Source organism: Pseudophryne corroboree, chromosome 3 (assembly GCF_028390025.1).
Source record: "Pseudophryne corroboree isolate aPseCor3 chromosome 3, aPseCor3.hap2, whole genome shotgun sequence".
NCBI lineage: Eukaryota > Metazoa > Chordata > Amphibia > Anura > Myobatrachidae > Pseudophryne > Pseudophryne corroboree.
In genome coordinates, this window is record NC_086446.1 from 299,823,074 (window position 1) to 299,843,236 (window position 20,163).

Sequence of the window (20,163 nt, forward strand, 5' to 3'; positions counted from 1 at the left end):
TAAATACATCTATGTGAGTAATTGGAGGGAACACAACAGTATGTGGCACTGTACAAGGAAGAAGTCAGCCTGGTAAAATTAGCCTTTAGCTGAGGAAAGTGAACATTGGAGGTTGCAGTGTCATGGGGAAAAAAATACACAAAACTGAGATCTCTCAAAGGAATTGAGAGAAGCAACAGTGCCCTCTGGTGGATGTATTAAGGTAGGGCAACTGGCCAATTTGGGATTTTTTTTATAGTGATTAAGCAAACAAGAAATAATATAATAGAATAATGTATTTTCACCACTAGTCATTATTTTTTAGTACCAAAAGCAAATCAATAATGTACACAGACAGCACACAGAATAGCAATTTTAAAATATAAGCAAGCTGGTTCTTGACGGGATTAATGCATTTTCTAGAATTTCAGTCAAATGTAACAAAGGCAAATCAAGGGATCAGATATGCAAGAGATATTAATTAATGATGAGTGTCAGAGAGGATCATGACAGAATCTCACAGGATGTGTGGTTTTCAGTGCATCTGGAAAGTATTCACAGCTCTTCTTTTTCCACATTTTGTTGTTACAGCCTTATTCCAAAATGGAATACATTTATTTTTTTCCTCAACATTCTACACACAATACCCCATAATGACAACGTGAAAAAAGGTTTTCTGAGATTTTTGCAAATTTATTAAAAATAAAAACTAAGAAATCACATGTACATAAGTATTAACAGCCTTTGCCATGAAGCTCAAAATTGAGCTCAGGTGCATCCTATTTCCACTGATCATCCTTGAGATGTTCCTATAGCTTAATTGGAGTCCACTGTGGTAAATTCCGTTGATTGGACATGATTTGGAAAGGCACACACCTGTCTCTATAAGGTCCTACACTTAACAGTGCATGTCTGAGCACACACCAAGCATGAAGTCAAAGGAATTGTCTGTAGACCTCAGAGACAGGATTGTCTTGAGGTACAAATCTGGGGAAGGGTACAGAAAAATATCTGCTGCTTTGAAGGTCCCAATGAGCACAGTGGCCTCCATCATCCGTAAATGGAAGAAGTTCGGAACCACCAGGACTCTTACTAGATCTGGCCAGCCATCTAAACTGAGCGATTGGTGGAGAAGGGCCCTAGTCAGGAAGGTGACCAAGAACCCGATGGTCACTCTGTCAGAGCTACAGCATTCCTCTATGGAGAGAGGAGAACCTTCCAGAAGGACAACGATCTCTGCAGCAATCCACAATTCAGGCCTGTATGGTAGAGTGGCCAGACGGAAGCCACTCTTTAGTAAAAAGCACATGGCAGCCCACCTGGAGTTTGCCAAAATGCACCTGAAGGACTCTCAGACCATAAGAAACAAAATTCTCTGGTCTGATGAGAAAAAGATTGAACTCTTTGCCGTGAATGCCAGGCATGTTTGGAGGAAACCAGGCACCGCTCATCACCAGGCCAATACCATCCCTACAGTGAAGCATGGTGATGGCAGCATAATGCTGTGGGGATGTTTTTCAGCGGCAGGAACTGGGAGACTAGACAGTATAGAGGGAAAGATGAATGCAGCAATATACAGAGACATCCTGGATGAAAACCTACTCCATAGCGCTCTTGATCTCAGACTGGGGTGACGGTTCTTCTTTCAGCAAGACAACGACCCTAAGCAGTGACGGAACTAGCGAGCGGTGGGCCCAGGTGCGACAAAATGCTTTTCCCCCTCCCCCCCCCCCTCATCCAATCCAGGTCCACCCCCTCACCCCTGGAGAGGATCTGTGGCTGTGTGCTGCGGGCGGTATGTAATGAGTCAGTTTGACTCATTATATGCAGCGCTGCTTTGGGCCCCTTGACAGGGATGGGCCCCAGTGCAAGGCACAGCATGCACTGGCGGTAGTTCCGCCACTGACCCTAAGCACACAGCCAAGATATCAAAGGAGTGGCTTCAGGACAACTCTGTGAATGTTCTTGAGTGGCCCAGACAGAGCACAGACTTGATTCCAATTGAACATCTCTGGAGAGATCTGAAAATGGATGTGCACCGACACTTCCCATCCAACCTGATAGAGCTTGAGAGGTGCTGCAAAGAGGAATGGGCAAAACTGCCCAAAGATAGGTGTGCCAAGCTTGTGGCATCATATTCAAAAAGACTTGAGGCTGTAATTGCTGCCAAAGGTGCGCCAACAAAGTATTGAGCAAAGGCTGTGTACATGCTATGTACATGTTATTTCACATTGTCGTTATGGAGTATTGTGTATAGAATTATATCGGGGAAAAATGAATTATTACATTGTGGAATAAGGCTGTAACATAACAAAATATTGAAAAAGTGAAGTGCTGTGAATACTTTCCGGATGCACTGTATACTCTCCACTCACAATAAACCACTCATCCCACTGCCATATGTCATCATTCCTCACCCTGGAGATACAGGACTGTTTCTATCTTGCCTTCAAACTATGATGCCTGTTGAATCTGTCCCCTGTACCAGCAAAGAATAGAAAGTAGACAGAAAGCACTAAAAATACAACTTTATAAGTGGTTGTTTCTGGAACAAAAAAAAGTATGGCAACCTGTTGGTGAACCATTATGCTCTGCTGTATTTCCAAAACAGCTGGAAAGCCACCTTATGATCAAAAATACATTATGATCAAAAATACATGAAATACCTTAGAGCACACATGCACACTGAACAATGCTAAACATTTCTGTTGCCATTAATGTTTACAGCCTGGAAAATTAGATACTCACAAAGAAAAAGTATAGGAGTCAGCAGTAGTAGTGCAATAGCGCCTCCACTTAGAGATGGTGGACCCATCATTTTTTCGACACAGGCCTCACCACCCAAGCAGTCGCATACATACACTGTGAGGTTCTGAAGAGAGAGTGTCCCTTGCCGGTCGTAGATTTCTAGGTGTATGGTATGATTGCCTTGATACGCATCCTTTTCTTTCTTTATCTTGATTATATCATCTGAAACACAGACATTGAGGGGCACATTTTAGAAAGGGCCACTAAAAATATTCTCACTTGCTATGTCAGCATGAGTGTGGCTTCAAGCTGAAACAAGCACATATTATATGTCTAGATATGTATCGTTATAGGAACAACTGTAAATGCTAAAATTATAAATATGGGGCGGGATGTAAAAGTTTGGTGGCCGTTGCGGGATGCCTGCCGAACTCGTTGTTTAGCCTTGTAAATGATTGCCCTTTAATAAAAATTTGAGTTAGTCCAGCATCCCGCACGGCCGCTGAACTCGGACTTCATTACATCCCATCCCTGGAGTCAATTTGCACTTGTGTTTTAGAATATTTGGAGAAATTTCTAGACATGAAATTTTATTTTACATTTCCTAATCATTCTTATCATTCATTTTCTACCCAAATCATAGCGATCCTTTTTTTCATTTTATCACCTTTATGACTTACTGTATAGTACATACATTGGTTTATACTAGTGATGAGCGGGTTCGGTTCCTCGGAATCCGAACCCGCCCGAACTTCACCCATTTTACACGGTTCCGAGGCAGACTCAAATCTTCCCGCCTTGCTCGGTTAACCCGAGCGCGCCCGAACGTCATCATCCCGCTGTCGGAATCTCGCGAGATTCGTATTCTATATAAGGAGCCGCGCGTCGCCGCCATTTTCACTCGTGCATTGGAGATGATAGGGAGAGGACGTGCAGCGTTCTCTTAGTTTCTGTGTTCAGTGTGCTGCAAATATCTGTGCTCAGTGTGCTGCAACTATCTGTGCTCAGTGTGCTTGCAAATATCTGTGCTCAGTGTGCTGAAAATATCTACGTTCTCTGCCTGAAAAACGCTCCATATCTGTTCTGCATTGTAGTATAGGAGGACAGTGCAGAATTTTGCTGACCAGTGACCACCAGTATTATATAGCAGTATGGTACAGTAATCCACTGCTCTACCTACCTCTGTGTCGTCAAGTATACTATCCATCCATGCCTGTGGTGAATTGTAGTTGTGCGCAGTATATATAGTAGGAGGACAGTGCAGAATTTTGCTGACCACCAGTATATAATATATAGCAGTACGGTACAGTAGGCTACTGCTCTACCTACCTCTGTGTCATCAAGTATACTATCCATCCATACCTATGGTGCATTTTAGTTGTGCGCAGTATTATATAGTAGGAGGACAGTGCAGAATTTTGCTGACCACCAGTATATAATATATAGCAGTACGGTACAGTAGTCCACTGCTCTACCTACCTCTCTGTCATCAAGTATACTATCCATCCATACCTGTGGTGCATTTTAGTTGTGCAAAGTATTATATAATAGGAGGACAGTGCAGAATTTTGTTGACCACCAGTATATAATATATAGCAGTACGGTACAGTAGGCCACTGCTCTACCTACCTCTGTGTCGTCAAGTATACTATCCATCCATACCTGTGGTGCATTTTAATTGTGCGCAGTATATATAGTAGGAGGACAGTGCAGAATTTTGCTGACCACCAGTATATAATATATAGCAGTACGGTACAGTAGGCCACTGCTCTACCTACCTCTGTGTCGTCAAGTATACTATCCATCCATACCTGTGGTGCATTTTAGTTGTGCGCAGTATTATATAGTAGGAGGACAGTGCAAAATTTGGCTGACAACCAGTATATAATATATAGCAGTACGGTACAGTAGTCCACTGCTCTACCTACCTCTGTGTCATCAAGTATACTATCCATCCATACCTGTGGTGCATTTTATTTGTGTGCAGTATTATATAGTAGGAGGACTGTGCAGAATTTTGCTGACCACCAGTATATAATATATAGCAGTACGGTACAGTAGGCCACTGCTCTACCTCTGTGTCGTCAAGTATACTACAAAAGTTCAGTAAAATGACCCAAAAATCAAAATTAAAAGCGTCTGATGAGAAGAGCAAACTTGCCAATATGCCATTTACAACACGGAGTGGCAAGGAACGGCTGAGGCCCTGGCCTATGTTCATGGCTAGTGGTTCAGATTCACATGAGGATGGAAGCACTCATCCTCTCGTTAGAAAACTGCAGTGCCACTCCTAGATGGGCCAGGTGTTTGTGTCGGCCACTTGGGTCGCTTAGCTTAGCCATCCAGCGACCTTGGTGCACCTCTTTTTTTCTTTGCATCATGTGTCGTTTGGGGACTATTTTTTTAAATCTGCCATCCTGTCTGACACTGCAGTGCCACTCCTAGATGGGACAGGTGTTTGTGTCGGCCACTTGGGTCGCTTAGCTTAGCCACACAGCTACCTCATTGCACCTCTTTTTTTCTTTGCATCATGTGCTGTTTGGGGACTATTTTTTAAATCGGCCATCCTGTCTGACACTGCAGTGCCACTCCTAGATGGGCCAGGTGTTTGTGTCGGCCACTTGGGTCGCTTAGCTTAGCCATCCAGCGGCCTTGGTGCACCTCTTTTTTTCTTTGCATCATGTGCTGTTTGGGGACTATTTTTTTAAATCTGCCATCCTGTCTGACACTGCAGTGCAACTCCTAGATGGGCCAGGTGTTTGTGTCGGCCACTTGGGTCGCTTAGCTTAGTCACACAGCTACCTCATTGCACCTCTTTTTTTCTTTGAATCATTTGCTGTTTGGGGACAATTTTTTAAATCGGCCATCCTGTCTGACACTGCAGTGCCACTCCTAGATGGGCCAGGTGTTTGTGTCGGCCACTTGGGTCGCTTAGCTTAGTCATCCAGCGACCTCAGTGCAAATTTTAGGACTAAAAATAATATTGTGAGGTGTGAGGTGTTCAGAATTGACTGGAAATGAGTGGAAATTATGGTTATTGAGGTTAATAATACTATGGGATCAAATTGACCCCCAAATTCTATGATTTAAGCTGTTTTTGAGGGGTTTTTGTAAAAAAACACCCGAATCCAAAACACACCCGGATCCGACAAAAAATTTTCAGGGAGGTTTTGCCAAAACGCGTCCGAATCCAAAACACGGCCGCGGAACCGAATCCAAAACCAAAACACAAAACCCGAAAAATTTCCGGTGCACATCACTAGTTTATACATATTTTTGTACAAGATTTAATAAATGTATTGCATACAATACCTCCCTACTGTCCCAACTGTGACTGGGGCATGTCACCACTTGTTAGTCGCCTGCTCTGTGACTGTGCATGCACTGCTGCACCACTCCAGCCACTACAAATGTTGGATCAGGGGCATAAATACAGGAGACAATGGAAGGCAGTCACCTCTGGACGTCAGCCCTGAAGGGGGCACACTGACCTCCTTCAGTGCTCCAGGTTCTACTTTATGCATCCCAGAGCAGGAATAAGCACGGAGCCCAGGAGGCATGTGCCAAGGTCCTCCCTCTCCCTGGCTGGGTATTGCTCGGGTGGTGGAAGTGAGTGCTGTGGCAGGGTCCTTCTAAAAGGACTGGAACCAGGTACTTAGTACCCCACAATCTCTGCGGCCTGAAAGAGAGCATGTGTCTGAGTGCTGCTGGGATGGGGTGTTGGTAGTGTATGTGAGTGTGTGTGTGGAGGGAAGGGTGCACCAACAACTACTGTATCTCGTCTCCGGGCTCCTAGTGTGAACTTACACCCTTGTGTTGGATGTATGGTATTGCTTTGTAGTTCTAGATTCCTTCTTCTGTTTATAATATTTGGTACCCTGGACATTATAATTTTGCTAATGCTGAAGACCTTGTTGAGATAGGAAGTATGAGACCAGTTAGACCATGACAGGGGGTATGTCACATCACAGGGCAACAACATAAGCGGTTTTGCCTAATTATGAGGTATGCAAAAGAATAGTAAAGTATCTAGAAAAAGATGTAAGGTAGTACAGGAGAAACCATTTTGCAGATTTTTGCAGCATTCAGACTTCTACATACGTTTACAACTACACATGCAATACTGCTTATACTGTATAAACCATTTTTTAACAGTATATTCATAAAATCTGCTTTACATACACACAAGTACAATAACATTTAGCATCTCAGACTGTAAAAAGTAAGCTTATTTGTGACCAGAAATATCATACAGTAGCTGTGAAAGTATCACAAAATAGGTATAAAGTATGGAAAACTAAATCTTTTACTTATTCACACAAAATGAAACATTATTTTATTTCCAACTACATCGTAGACAACCTCTCCACTTGTGACATCATGGCACTGACCTCACTACGCAATGACAAGATTCATCATGCAGTGGCGGCGTGGTCCTTTGTGGCTACAGAGCATCATAAACGCTCTGCAAACCAGAAGTACACCACACTGCCAACAAAAGCAGATAAAAGATGAAGTATATCACTCTGTAACCACAGGATTACTAACATCACATACGAGCAGCATACTGTAGTTGTCAGTAAAGATTTGTGGCCTGTGCCACCTGCAAGCTGCCAGGCTTGCCCACCATACCCACTCCTGCCAGCTGCAGACACTAGGAGATTTGAAAAAGTAATGCCCTGTGTTGTAATGCCAGACCAGTGCTTTAGTAGGAGTGTCCATTAGACTGTATCTGTGAGTTATTGTAAGTCAGTAATCAGGAAAGTATATGTATTTAATTAGGTAAAAGTACATTAGTAGTATATTTATTATTATGCTACTGTATTCTACTTTTGGGATCTGTCTCATGTTTTTACAGGCCATTGGGCCTAATTCAGAGTTGATCGCAGCAGCAAATTTGTTAGCAGTTGGGCAAAATCATGTGCACTGCAGGGGGGGCAGTTATAACATGTGCAGGGAGAGTTAGATTTGGGTGGGGTGTGTTCAAAACATACTTGCCTACCATCCCGGAATGACCGGGAGGTTCCTGAAAATCGGGTGATGCTCTCGGCCCCCCGGAAAGGTAGGCAAGTGTGCCGCATCCGCCGCCAGCTCCCGCAACCCCCCTTGGCCGCCCACAACGGAGCACCAGTGGGCAGTCCGAGGGAGACCCGATGGCGCGATTCGAGCTGAATCGCGTCATCATAGCTCCGCCCCCCGCTCACCAGCTCCTTTTTCCTTGGCACTGGATAGCGGGGGGGTGGAGCACAATGACGTGTTTCATGCCATCACGACCCCCGAACACGCCCCGTGTCGGCAAGTATGGTTCAAACTGAAATCTAAATTACAGTGTAAAAATAAAGCAGTCAGTATTTGCCCTGCACAGAAACAAAATAACCCACCCAAATCTAACTCTCTCTGCAAATTTTATAGCTGCCCACCCTGCAGTGCACATGGTTTTGCCCAACTGTTAACAAATTTGCTGCTGCGATCAACTCTGAATTACCCCCATAGATCTCACTGAAAAAGTCTAGTATAAGGCTGGTAGCCGTCGGCTGGGAGTGCTTCCATAGAAGTGCTGACATAAAAATGTTATTATAAAATTAGCTTTATACCTGCGTTAAGTTATATCATCAGCTGTTATCGATTGTGAACTGACTCCTCATCACTCCTTGTCCTCAACAAGTACGATTCGTGGAACTACACATACCAGCAAGTTGTACTGCATCTGCTGATTATCTCAAATGAATACCGTGATTGCATAGTTTAGGTACGATTCGTGGAACTACACATACCAGCAAGTTGTACTGCATCTGCTGATTATCTCAAATGAATACCATGATTGCATAGTTTAGGTACACTCTGAAAAAGAGTTTTGTATTGTATTTTTTCCCTATGTAAAGATTTAGTTGTCTGCCTTGTTGGAATGTAATGCTTGTTTGTCTAAGCTAATTTATTGCCTTAGTTTGAAGTGGGATTGTATTGGGAGGAGTTTGCAATCATTGCATTCACATGGCAATTGTTCCTATTTAAAGTCTAGTATAAGGCAGGTAGCCGTCGGCTGGGAGTGCTTCCATAGAATTGCTGACATAAAAGTGTTATTATAAAATTTGTGTTATACCTGCGTTAAACCAAAGGAAAACAGAAGAGAAACATCAACACACCAACACTACCACAAATGGACTGCCTTAATGCCTCAAAAGTATGTAATTCATCTTATGCTTATTATCTGTCTTTTTAACCTATAAAAAGACATCCCCAAACTGCTCACTACAGTTCTCTCTTATACAAACTCGTGTATGTTTTTTGATGTAATGATTTTCTTGTAATTGTCATTGCATGTGTGGGGAAGTTGCTCGGTGAAACAGTTTATTATTGCATGCTGACTGGTGTTTACCTACCTTGAACATTTGGCCATTGTGGTCAGGTGTACTATATCTTTATATTTAATGAGGTGTAGTCGTGGTGTAAAGGACAGAGTATGATTACTGATTAGTAAAAGAAAACAAATAACAAACACTGAGCAACATCACCAAATAGGTAATTTCAACTTTAAACTTGTCATTTATTTTGTACTTTCTTGACATGGCTACTAGTAACAGATGCACAGGTCAAATTCTTAAAGCTATGTGTGCACATGCTAGGGGTTTAGGAGACAAAATTCAAGAGCTAATTGCAATAATGACAAGGGATAACCTGGATATTGTGGGAATTACAGTCATGGTGCAATGAGAATCATGACTGGGACATGGCTATACCAGGATACAATTTATTTAGGAAGGATAGAATGGGAAGAATCGGATGAGGGGTAGCAATGTATATGAAAAAAAGCATAAATGCTACTTTAATACAAAATATTGAAGACAAAACTGAGGCTCTTTGGGTCACCATAGAAACCGGGGAGAAGGATATTATTTGCATTGGGGTGATCTATAGACCACCAGGCCAGGGGCAAGATTTGGACAGGAACCTATTGTTGGACATCACTAAAATGCCTTTAAAGGTAGAAGTCATAATCATGGGAGACTTTAATTTACCTGATGTAAATTGGGAGGGGTCTTTTGCAAGTTCAGCTACATGTGACAAATTTCTAAATTCCTTACAGGGAGCATCTCTCAAGCAATTGGTGAGGGAGCCCACTCGCAAAGACTCAATATTAGATTTCATTCTCACAAATGGTGACAGGATATCAGACATATATGTGGGTGAGCACCTGGGATCCAGTGATCATCAAGCAGTATGGTTTAGTATAAAGACAGGATCCAACTCCTGTCACACAAAAACAAAGGTGTTGGATTTTAGGAATGCTGACTTTGCAAAAATGGGGAGATGTTTAAGTGATTCATTGGCAAACTGGAGGGACTTGGAAGGAGTGCAGGAGAGGTGGGAAAACCTGAAAAGGACAGTACTAAGGGCAACAGACCTTTGTATCAAAAGGGTTAGGAAAAGCACCAGGAAAAGGAAGCCAGTGTGGTTCACAAAAGAAGTATCAACTAGTGTGAAAGCAAAAAAGATGGCTTTTAGGAAATACAAACAGACTCAAAATAATAACGACAAAGAGGTGTATCTTGACAGACGGCAGGATGCTAAGAAAGTTATCAGACTTGCAAAGGCACAAGCTGAGGAGAAAATGGCCCAGTCAGTAGATAAAGGGGGGCAAAACTTTTTTAAAGTATATAAATGAAAGGAGAAAATCAAATGGAGGAATAATAAGACTTAAGACAGAGAGTGAGAATTTGGTGGAGGGAGAGAAGGCAATAGCAGATCACCTAAATCATTACTTTTGCTCAGTATTTACTACAGAAGGAGAAGGGAAAGAGCCACAGTTAAGCTGCAAGGACATTCATAAAAATAAGGTAGATGAAACTACATTTACAGAAGAGAAGGTCCTAACAGAACTTTCAAAACTAAAAGTGGAAAAATCAATGGGGCTAGATGGGATACACCCAAGGATACTAAAAGAGATAAAAGATGTGCTGGTGGCACCATTAACAGAATTATCTAACCAGTCACTAAATACAGATGCTATTCCAGAGGACTGGAAAAGAGCGAATGTAGTTCCACTGTACAAAAGTGGAAGCAAGGAAGAAGCAAGTAACTACAGACCAGTAAGACTTACATCAGTAGTAGGGAAAGTAATGGAAAAACTATTAAAAGAAAGAGTTGTGGAATATCTTAAATCAAACAACTTACAAGATCCAGAACAGCATGGATTTACTGGTGGGAAATCATGCCAAACAAATCTTATTAACTTTTTTGACTCTGTGATGAAAATAATAGATCACGGGAGATGTAGCATATCTAGACTTTAGTAAGGCATTTGACACTGTCCCACATCGCAGACTGCTAAATAAACTTGAAAGTGTGGGGGTGGATTATAAAACAGTTAAATGGATAAGAACCTGGTTGCAGGATAGGAAACAGACAGTTGTAGTAAATGGGGTACAATCTTTGGAAAGAAATGCTACCAGTGGAGTACCCCAGGGATCTGTACTTGGACCAGTTCTCTTTAATATCTTTGTTGGTGAAATTGCAAATGGTATTAAAGGGAAAGTATGCATTTGCAGATGAAACAAAGATTTGCAACTGGGTAGACACACCGGGAGGGGTAAAACAAATGATTGATGACCTAGCTAGGCTTGAGAAATGGTCAAGAACATGGCAACTTCAGTTTAATGCTAAAAATGCAAAATCATGCACTTGGGTCTCAAAAACCCAAAGGTTAAATATAGTATCAAGGTACTATAATGGAAACTTCTGAAGAGGAAAGGGATTTAGGAGTCACTATTTCAAGTGACTTTAAGGCAGGAAAGCAATGCAACAAAGCAATGAGAAAGGCAAGTTAGATGCTTAGTTGCATAGCCAGAGGAATCACTAGCAGGAAAAAAGAAGTAATAATGCCACTGTATAGGTCATTGGTACTGCCTCATCTTGAATACTGTGTCCAGTTCTGGAGACCATATCTCCAGAAGGATATAAATACATTAGAGAGTGTACAAAGAAGGGCAACTAAATTGGTGCATGGCCTACTGTACATCACAAAACTTTCCCGGAAAGACTAAAAGATCTTAACATGTATAGTTTGGAGGAGAGAAAGGAAAGGGGCGACATGATAGAAACTTTCAAGTATACCAAGGGTTTTAACAAAGTTCAGGAGGGAAACATTCTTCAAAGGAAGAGGAGTATTAGAACTCGAGAACATACACTAAAACTGGAGGGAGGCAGGTTCAGGGGAAATTTAAGGAAAATTTACTTCACAGAAGTGGTAGTGGACAAGTGGAATAGCCTCCCATCAGAGGTGGTAGAGGCTAAGACTGTAGAGCAATTTAAACATGCTTGGGATAGGCATATGAATATCCTTACAAAGAATTAAGGTTCAAAAAGGTTTGAGATTGCCTAAAGGATAAAAAAGGGGCAGACTAGATGGGCCAAGTGGTTCTTATCTGCCGTCAAATTCTATGTTTCTATGTTTCTATGACCTTGAAGAAGTTTAGTCTGCGGATTAACAGATTTTAAAGGAAAGGTTAGCAAAACATTTACATAACATTTATACAGTGTTGATAGTTCTTAAGTAACAAAATCTATTCATGTATTCCCAGAACTGCTAAAGTAATTAAAGTGTAATTAGATGCAGTCTGATTTCAGTGACAGACACTGGAATACTGCTTGATTTCTAGATGCTGCTTAAAAACAGGTAAAGAACTCAAAAAGTTGTTATAGATTAAGGGCCTCATCCTGTGTAGGGAGTAAAGAAAAAGAGAGCAAGTAATACCCCTTTTACACTGCTTTCCTGGGTTCAGCTTGGGTCACTGAACACAGGTTTCAAGCTGCATCGCAGCGACTTGAAACCACTTCATAACACAGGCTAGATCTGGGCTTCTCCTGAGCCAGTGCTTCGAGATGACATCATCTCGAAGCGCCAGTGAGCCAGCTCTCCATAGGGCTTGAACGGGACCCAGGACAGACGACCCAGGTTACCCATTCACACTGCCCAGTAACCCAGGTAGCATCCATATTAAACTCTGCAAGCTACCCAGGTTGAAATGGCAGGGCACTCAACCTCGGTTATTTTACAGTAGCCATTTTACTCCAAAACCCGGGTCTCAAGGGTGGTATAAAAGGGGTATAATTATACAGATGGAAAAACCATGTTGCAATGAAAGGGGTGTAAACACATTCATTTATTTTTGCATGCAGGGTATAAATACTGACTGCTACTGCATGTACTGTAGCCAACAAAGTCTGGACAGCTTTATTTTTTACACTGCAATTTAGATTTGAGTTTGGACCCACCCCACCCAAATCTAAATCTCTCTGAAAATTTTAAATCTGCCCCACTTGCATTTCAAAACTGTATTGTCAAGGTGCACAGTTACTTGCTGTTAACTCAGAATCAGGCTCTAAATAATACTATAAGGCAGTGGTTCTCAAACGGTGTGCCTAGGCACACTGGGGAGCCTGGGAGCACATGCATGGGTGCCTTAGATTGGTAGTCCAGGACCAATTCTAATTATTTATGGTCAATGTAATAGACATTCTGGTGGCTGCCAGTACTAAAATAAGTGGACAAACAGAAGAAAATCTTGTCCCTCACCACACAAATGAGCCTAAGAATGAAATAAAGACAATTTACTTAATTTAATATTTCTTTCTAAATTTCTCAATAAGAAACGTTAGGCCTAGGGGTGCAGTGAAAAACATTCTGATACTCTAGGGTGCCGTGATTCAAAAAAGTTTGGGAACCTCTGCTGTAAGGTATCAGAGTGAGTTCAGAGTTATAAATGGAGTCCCCTCATTCAAGGTATTAGTCTCTCCGGTGGCATTTACAGTATGGTTTTCCTGCAAGAAATAGAATGGGTGGCTAAGCAATGTTCCCTTTAAGGAGAGCAATACAGAAAATAAAGATTTTAAAGTGTCACTTAATGAGGACTGTATCACCCTGAAGGGTTCCATTCACAGATTATTTCTAACAAGTTACATTTTTAACTTTCATTGCTAGTAGGTATATCTCATTCTGCAAACAACCAGATCTTCAGGTTTGTTAGCGAGCATCCTGCTGTTTATCACCTCTACTTAACAGGTAACTTCTGGGGAGGTGAAATTACCATACTGTGTGTCAGACATTCTTGGAGAAATGATTGTAATTCTCTCTCCTTAAGTCAACTACTGTTTCAGGTTTCACAAAAATTCTCTATTTATATATCGAAAGATCTAAGAGTGTATGGTAGCATACTGTTCATGTCTAAAACACGAGCACTAATTGAGGAGGGAGATATAGTGTATATAAAGTGCTTTACAAAGACAAATAAATTCCCTACATATATCCTGGGTCGGCGCCGTTTACATGCATAAGGGTGCGTTCTTCGGCAGGGGCGTTCTAAGAGAGAAAACCCGTGTGTAGCCCACCGCGTCCGGGCCCCCTCCTCTCTGCCAGCAGCGGTGTAGAGTTTGAGCACTAGAGGGCTTAGATTCTAATGCTCACGCACAGATCTCCAGGAAAATGGCGTGGCTGCCATTTTCCCAGCGATTTCTCTACTGTGCATGTGCAAAATGATGGGATAGTGGCCACCGCATCATTTTCCCTGTGATTGCTACAGCGCTGCTGCTGTTGGCATGGAACTTCAGAGGGGTAAGTATTCAAGAAATGGGTGCAGCGTGTGCAGTGTGGGCCCTCCTGGACTCCTGGGCCCATGTGCACTGCACTCACTATGCTGTAAACGGAATTTGGGCTACCTGTTTACACTGCACTTTGACCCAGGTCATTCCCGTGTACAACCATAAGCTACCCAGATGGCATCCCAAGTTATTTTTCCGACCCTCTCCAGGGACGCAATTAGGATTTTCGGCACCTAGGGCAAGGCAGTAATTTGGTGCACTTTCAAAAAGAAATACAAAATAAAAACAATAATAAAAAATATTAAAGGTTAAAAATAAAACAGTAAAAAAAATTCAAACTACACCACGCAGTAGTGCAACCTTATTCTTTATTATACTGCACAGTAGTACCCCTCAGTAACATTACGTCGCCCCATGGGGGAGAGAGGGAGATAGAGGAGGGGGAGAGATAGAGGGGTGAGGGAGAGATGGGAGACAGAGAGGGGTAAAGGAGAGAGAAAGGGGTGGCATGCAGAGGCGTCACTAGGGTTGGTGTCACCCGGTGTTGTAACACATGATGTCACCCCCCCCCCCCATCAACCTAATCTAGTATCAGTCCATATAGAAACCCTGAGAGCAGGGGCCAGTGCTAGGGTGTTTGGAACCCGCAGCAAATTAAAAATTTGCGCTCTCCCTCCATACGCAATAAAGGGACCGTGCGTGCTGAAGGCACACACAGCAAAAAGAGAGGTGTGGTCTAACAAGGTAGGGGCGCGACCACCGATAGTACCCCCAATTCAAATCACGCCACACAGTAGCACACAATAGCATACAATCTTATTCATATTACACTGCACGTAGTGTCCATGATGCATATTACATCACATTACAACATACAGTAGTGGCCCTTATACACAATTCCCACAGTCAGGGCTGGAAACAAAAATGGGGGGCCCTATACACTGATATCTCTGGGGCCCCCACCCCCTAAAGTCCCCCCCCCCATAGGACAGGGTTTGTAAGGGGGGGTTCCAGATATTTACTATATAGATAGTATTTGTGTTGGTGGGCCTGATAATAATTTTCTTTTAATTAATTTGTGGGTAGCCCAGAGTGCATGCTTTAAAAAGCACTCTTAAGCACTGTGTCCCCATTTATTGTTCCCCTGATCCTAGGGACCCCTCTGGGGACTTGGGGCCTGGTACGGGTGTCCCCTTTGATCCCCCTGTTGCCGAGCCTGCCCATAGTACTAGTTTCCCTTAGAAAACATAATGCCCACAGTAGTAGTGCTTGAAGACCCTCCCAACCCTTTCCGTATATATATTTAGCGATTTTGTGCCCCATATTCCCCTACCCTTATATTTATTTAGAATTTTATACTACCCCCTTATGTTTTTTATGCTCATTATTACCCATATATATTTTATATCCATCACCCTCCACTTCTATTTTTTGCCCATCAACACCTTAACCCACCCCTAATATATTTTATGCCCATCAGACCCCACCAGTTATATATTTTGAGCATATCAGCCCCCCCCCCCCCCCCACCATCCCCTTATATAATGAATACACATCTACCCCTTATCTATCCTACACTGCCACATACTTTTTTAATGTATCTTTACTTGGCTGTAACTTGGGACAGTTCTTCAAGGAATCCAGCAGGTTGCTTCAGGCAGCAGAGTGCTGGATGTAGTGTCAGTCGGGGACATATAGATGCAGGTAGCCAGAGACAGCCGAAGCTAGGGCAGCGCACTGCTGCATTATAAACATACATCATCTGTGGTAGACAACCCACCCCGCGACCCTCCCTACACACTGCCAGCGCGGACAGTTAGACAGTCACTGGAGCCTGCGTTGGATGGCAGGGGCAGTAGCTCTATTATAAGGGGGGGGGGGGGTGTCAGCAGTGTGTTATGTCAGCTGAGGGGGACACAGTGCAGAAATGAGTGCAGCGCTTGGTGTCACCCCCACAGAGTGTGACATCCGAGGTGCGCACTTCACTGCACTCCAGGTCCTTCCTCTTTTAACGCAGCAGCAGCACTCAAGTCTCCTTCCGTTTGTCCCTCCCAGAATGGTATGCAGTGCCGGAGTGCGTGATGACATCACGAGGAGTGGCATATAGCACCCGGCATCATCTCCAGAGTTATTGCGGCAGTACGGACCCGGCGGCGCGCAGCGGTCAATGACAATGACAGTCTGACAATGAGCTCATGAGTCTGCGGGGGTGTGGGAGCTTGGTTCCCCAGGGAGCAGTGGGTGCTGCAACGGGCATGTCAAGTCAGTGTTTGGGATGGGGGTGCGTGTGTGCAGCTCCTTTTGGTGTCACCTCATTGAAGGGTGACACCTGGGTGTGGACCGCACCCCCCGCATGACGCCACTGGTGGCATGCAATCCTATATAACCCTCCAATAAGATGTGTGGTGCCAGGCAGATATAGGGATGACAGGACTGCCATTCCATGTGATGTCCAGCCCCTGCAGGAGGCTGTACCTATGCTGTGGGCATCATTGGTGGTCTTCACCTGTTGGCTGCACTGTGGAACAGAATAGCTAGTTCATGCATCAAACATTCTAATCATATTGATACAATTTGGTAGTGAAATAGCAACACTGTATATAATTTGTTGCCACTGATATAGTGTTTTAAGAAATACTTTGCATATACAGTATAGTGACTCCTATAAAAAGAATTTGGGTAGGCAGCCAGCAATATATAGCTAGATGCAGGTATGAGGTAATATATATAATGTTCTTGGGTTAGTAGAAAAAATATATTAATATACACTGCTCAAAAAAATAAAGGGAACACTTAAACAACACAATGTAACTCCAAGTCAATCACACTTCTGTGAAATCAAACTGTCCACTTAGGAAGCAACACTGATTGACAATCAATTTCACATGCTGTTGTGCAAATGGAATAGCCACCAGGTGGAAATTATAGGCAATTAGCAAGACACCCCCAATAAAGGAGTTGTTCTGCAGGTGGTGACCACAGACCACTTCTCAGCTCCTATGCTTTCTGGCTGATGTTTTGGTCACTTTTGAAAGCTGGCGGTGCTTTCACTCTAGTGGTAGTATGAGACGGAGTCTACAACCCACACAAGTGGCTCAGGTAGTGAAGCTCATCCAGGATGGCACATCAATGGGAGCTGTGGCAAGAAGGTTTGCTGTGTCTGTCAGCGTAGTGTCCAGAGCATGGAGGCGCTACCAGGAGACAGGCCAGTACATCAGGAGACATGGAGGAGGCCATAGGAGGGCAACAACCCAGCAGCAGGACTGCTACCTCCGCCTTTGTGCAAGGAGGAACAGGAGGAGCACTGCCAGAGCCCTGCAAAATGACCTCCAGCAAGCCACAAATGTGCATGTGTCTACTCAAACAATCAGAAACAGACTCCATGAGGGTGGTATGAGGGCCCGACGTCCATAGGTGGGGGTTGTGCTTACAGCCCAACACCGTGCAGGACATTTGGCACTTGCCAGAGAACACCAAGATTGGCAAATTCGCCACTGGCGCCCTGTGCTCTTCACAGATGAAAACAGGTTCTCACTGAGCACATGTGACAGACGTGACAGAGTCTGGAGACGCCAAGGAGAACGTTCTGCTGCCTGCAACATCCTCCAGCATGACCGGTTTGGCAGTGGGTCAGTAATGGTGTGGCATTTCTTTGGGGGGCCGCACAGCCCTCCATGTGCTCGCCAGAGGTAGCCTGACTGCCATTAGGTACCGAGATGAGATCCTCAGACCCCTTGTGAGACCATATGCTGGTGCGGTTGGCCCTGGGTTCCTCCTAATGCAAGACAATGCTATACCTCATGTGACAGGGGTGTGTCAGCAGTTCCTGCAAGACAAAGGCATTGATGCTATGGACTGGCCCGCCCGTTCCCCAGACCTGAATCCAATTGAGCAAATCTGGGACATCATGTCTCGCTCCATCCACCAACGCCACGTTGCACCACAGACTGTCCAGGAGTTGGCGGATGCTTTAGTCCAGGTCTGGGAGGAGATCCCTCAGGACACCATCCGCCACCTCATCAGGAGCATGCCCAGGCGTTGTAGGGAGGTCATACAGGCACGTGGAGGCCACACACACTACTGAGCTTAATTTTGACTTGTTTTAAGGACATTACATCAAAGTTGGATCAGCCTGTAGTGTGTTTTTCCACTTTAATTTTGAGTGTGACTCCAAATCCAGACCTCCATGGATTAATAAATTTGATTTCCATTGATAATTTTTGTGTGATTTTTTTGTCAGCACATTCAACTATGTAAAGAACAAAGTATTTAATAAGAATATTTCATTCATAAAAGAGTAGACCTGCAACCCTGTCCTGGCACCTTTACTGCTCAGCTCCCCTCACCCCTCACCCTGTGGTCATCGGGCTCTCCGCAGGCAGGCATCTCTGAGCGGTGAGTCCGAGATGTAGTTGCAGACTCTAGGTCGCAAGTAAATCCGGGTGGTGGCTCTGCAGGGCACCGGAACGGGGATGTCCCTGAGAAGCAGGCGGCTGGTGACAGCCAAGGAAATTGGGAACCATAGAGCCAGGGATGGGAGCTCTGCAAGCATGCAACCATCACCAGCTCCCTAGTCTCCTTCAGTGCTGCCCGGCCGCTGAAGGAGCAGCTGGCCAAACCTAGGAGCCCCCCCCCCCCCAATTGCTGCCATGCCCTCTCAGATTAAGCTGCGACCCAGGCGAACCCACCAATAACCCAGTTTATTGCTGCAGTCGGAAAGGGGTATAAGTAAAGCAAAGCAAAGGGAGCACATATTATATATATATATATATATATATATATATAGATAGAGAGAGAGAGAGAGATCCGGCACTCCCAACTACAGGTAATATGGCGTAGGTGCCAACAGGATAACAGTAGTATTTGTTTCCAATGTGCGGCACTCCACAACAATAATTCAAGAACAAACTAACTTGTCAACGTTTTAGTGCTTTAATCGCACTATCATCAGGATCCCGACTAGAGTGTGATTAAAGCACTGAAATGTTGACAAGTTGGTTTGTTCTTGCATTATTATTGTGGAGTGCCGCACCTTGGAAACGAGTATACAGTATGTTAGACAGCTTTGTTTTTACACTGCAATTTAGATTTCAGTCTGAACATGTTACATGTGCCCCACCTGCAGTGCAGTATGGTTGTGCTTGCTTTTTTGCATTACATACAAACATGAATCAGGCCCATAGTGCCAAGGACTAACCATAACTCTTTTGCAAGTCAGGAAAATGTTATTATATAGATATGTCTGAAAAAAATCTATCTTACCATCATAGTCTAGAAGTTTGACTGGTTTTTTTCCAATGTCTTTATCCAGGACCTGGACGTAAAATGGACCAGAGTAAGGTTCCAGGTCTTTGTCAATGATGGCTGAGTAGAGAAGAGCCTCTTCTGCATTCTCACACGTTGTCAGGTAAGGGCTTTCCAGCCTTGGCACATTGTCATTAATGTCCTTTAGTTTAATTATCATTGTCGCTGTGCCAGTCATTGCAGGAACCCCTTGAAACACAGAGAATTGTACATTTAATTGGAAGTGTATAATGCCATAGAGGATGGAGTAATAATTAACATAGGCTATGTCTGCACAGCCAAGATAGTCAATTGCAAGAGAATGCAGTGGCCATCCCGACGTACAAGTTCCCGGCGTCCAGAAGACAGGCGCTGGAATCCTGACAGATGACAGAATGCTGATGCTGACATCCCAACAGCCGACATCCCGATGTACATATCAGGGGGAGGTTAGGATTAGGTTGCGAGGTGGGGGGGGGGGGTTACTGTTATGGTTAGGCTGTGGGATGGCAGGGTTAGGGGGAGGGAAGGGGGTAGGTTCGAATACTTAACCTAAAA

The 20,163-nt window shown here is 43.8% G+C and overlaps 1 protein-coding gene across 1 annotated transcript in view; it reads right to left on the reverse strand.

Moving 5' to 3' along the window:
• Positions 1 to 20,163, reverse strand: part of LOC135057250 (cadherin-like protein 26) — a 173,698-nt gene that overhangs the window by 38,438 nt on the left and 115,097 nt on the right. Inside the window, exons 11-12 of the mRNA XM_063963142.1 lie at positions 19,585 to 19,815; positions 2,728 to 2,949 (exon numbers count right to left, since the gene is read on the reverse strand). Coding sequence (XP_063819212.1) covers positions 2,728 to 2,949; positions 19,585 to 19,815 — 453 coding nt within the window. The remainder of the gene's footprint in view (positions 1 to 2,727; positions 2,950 to 19,584; positions 19,816 to 20,163) is intronic.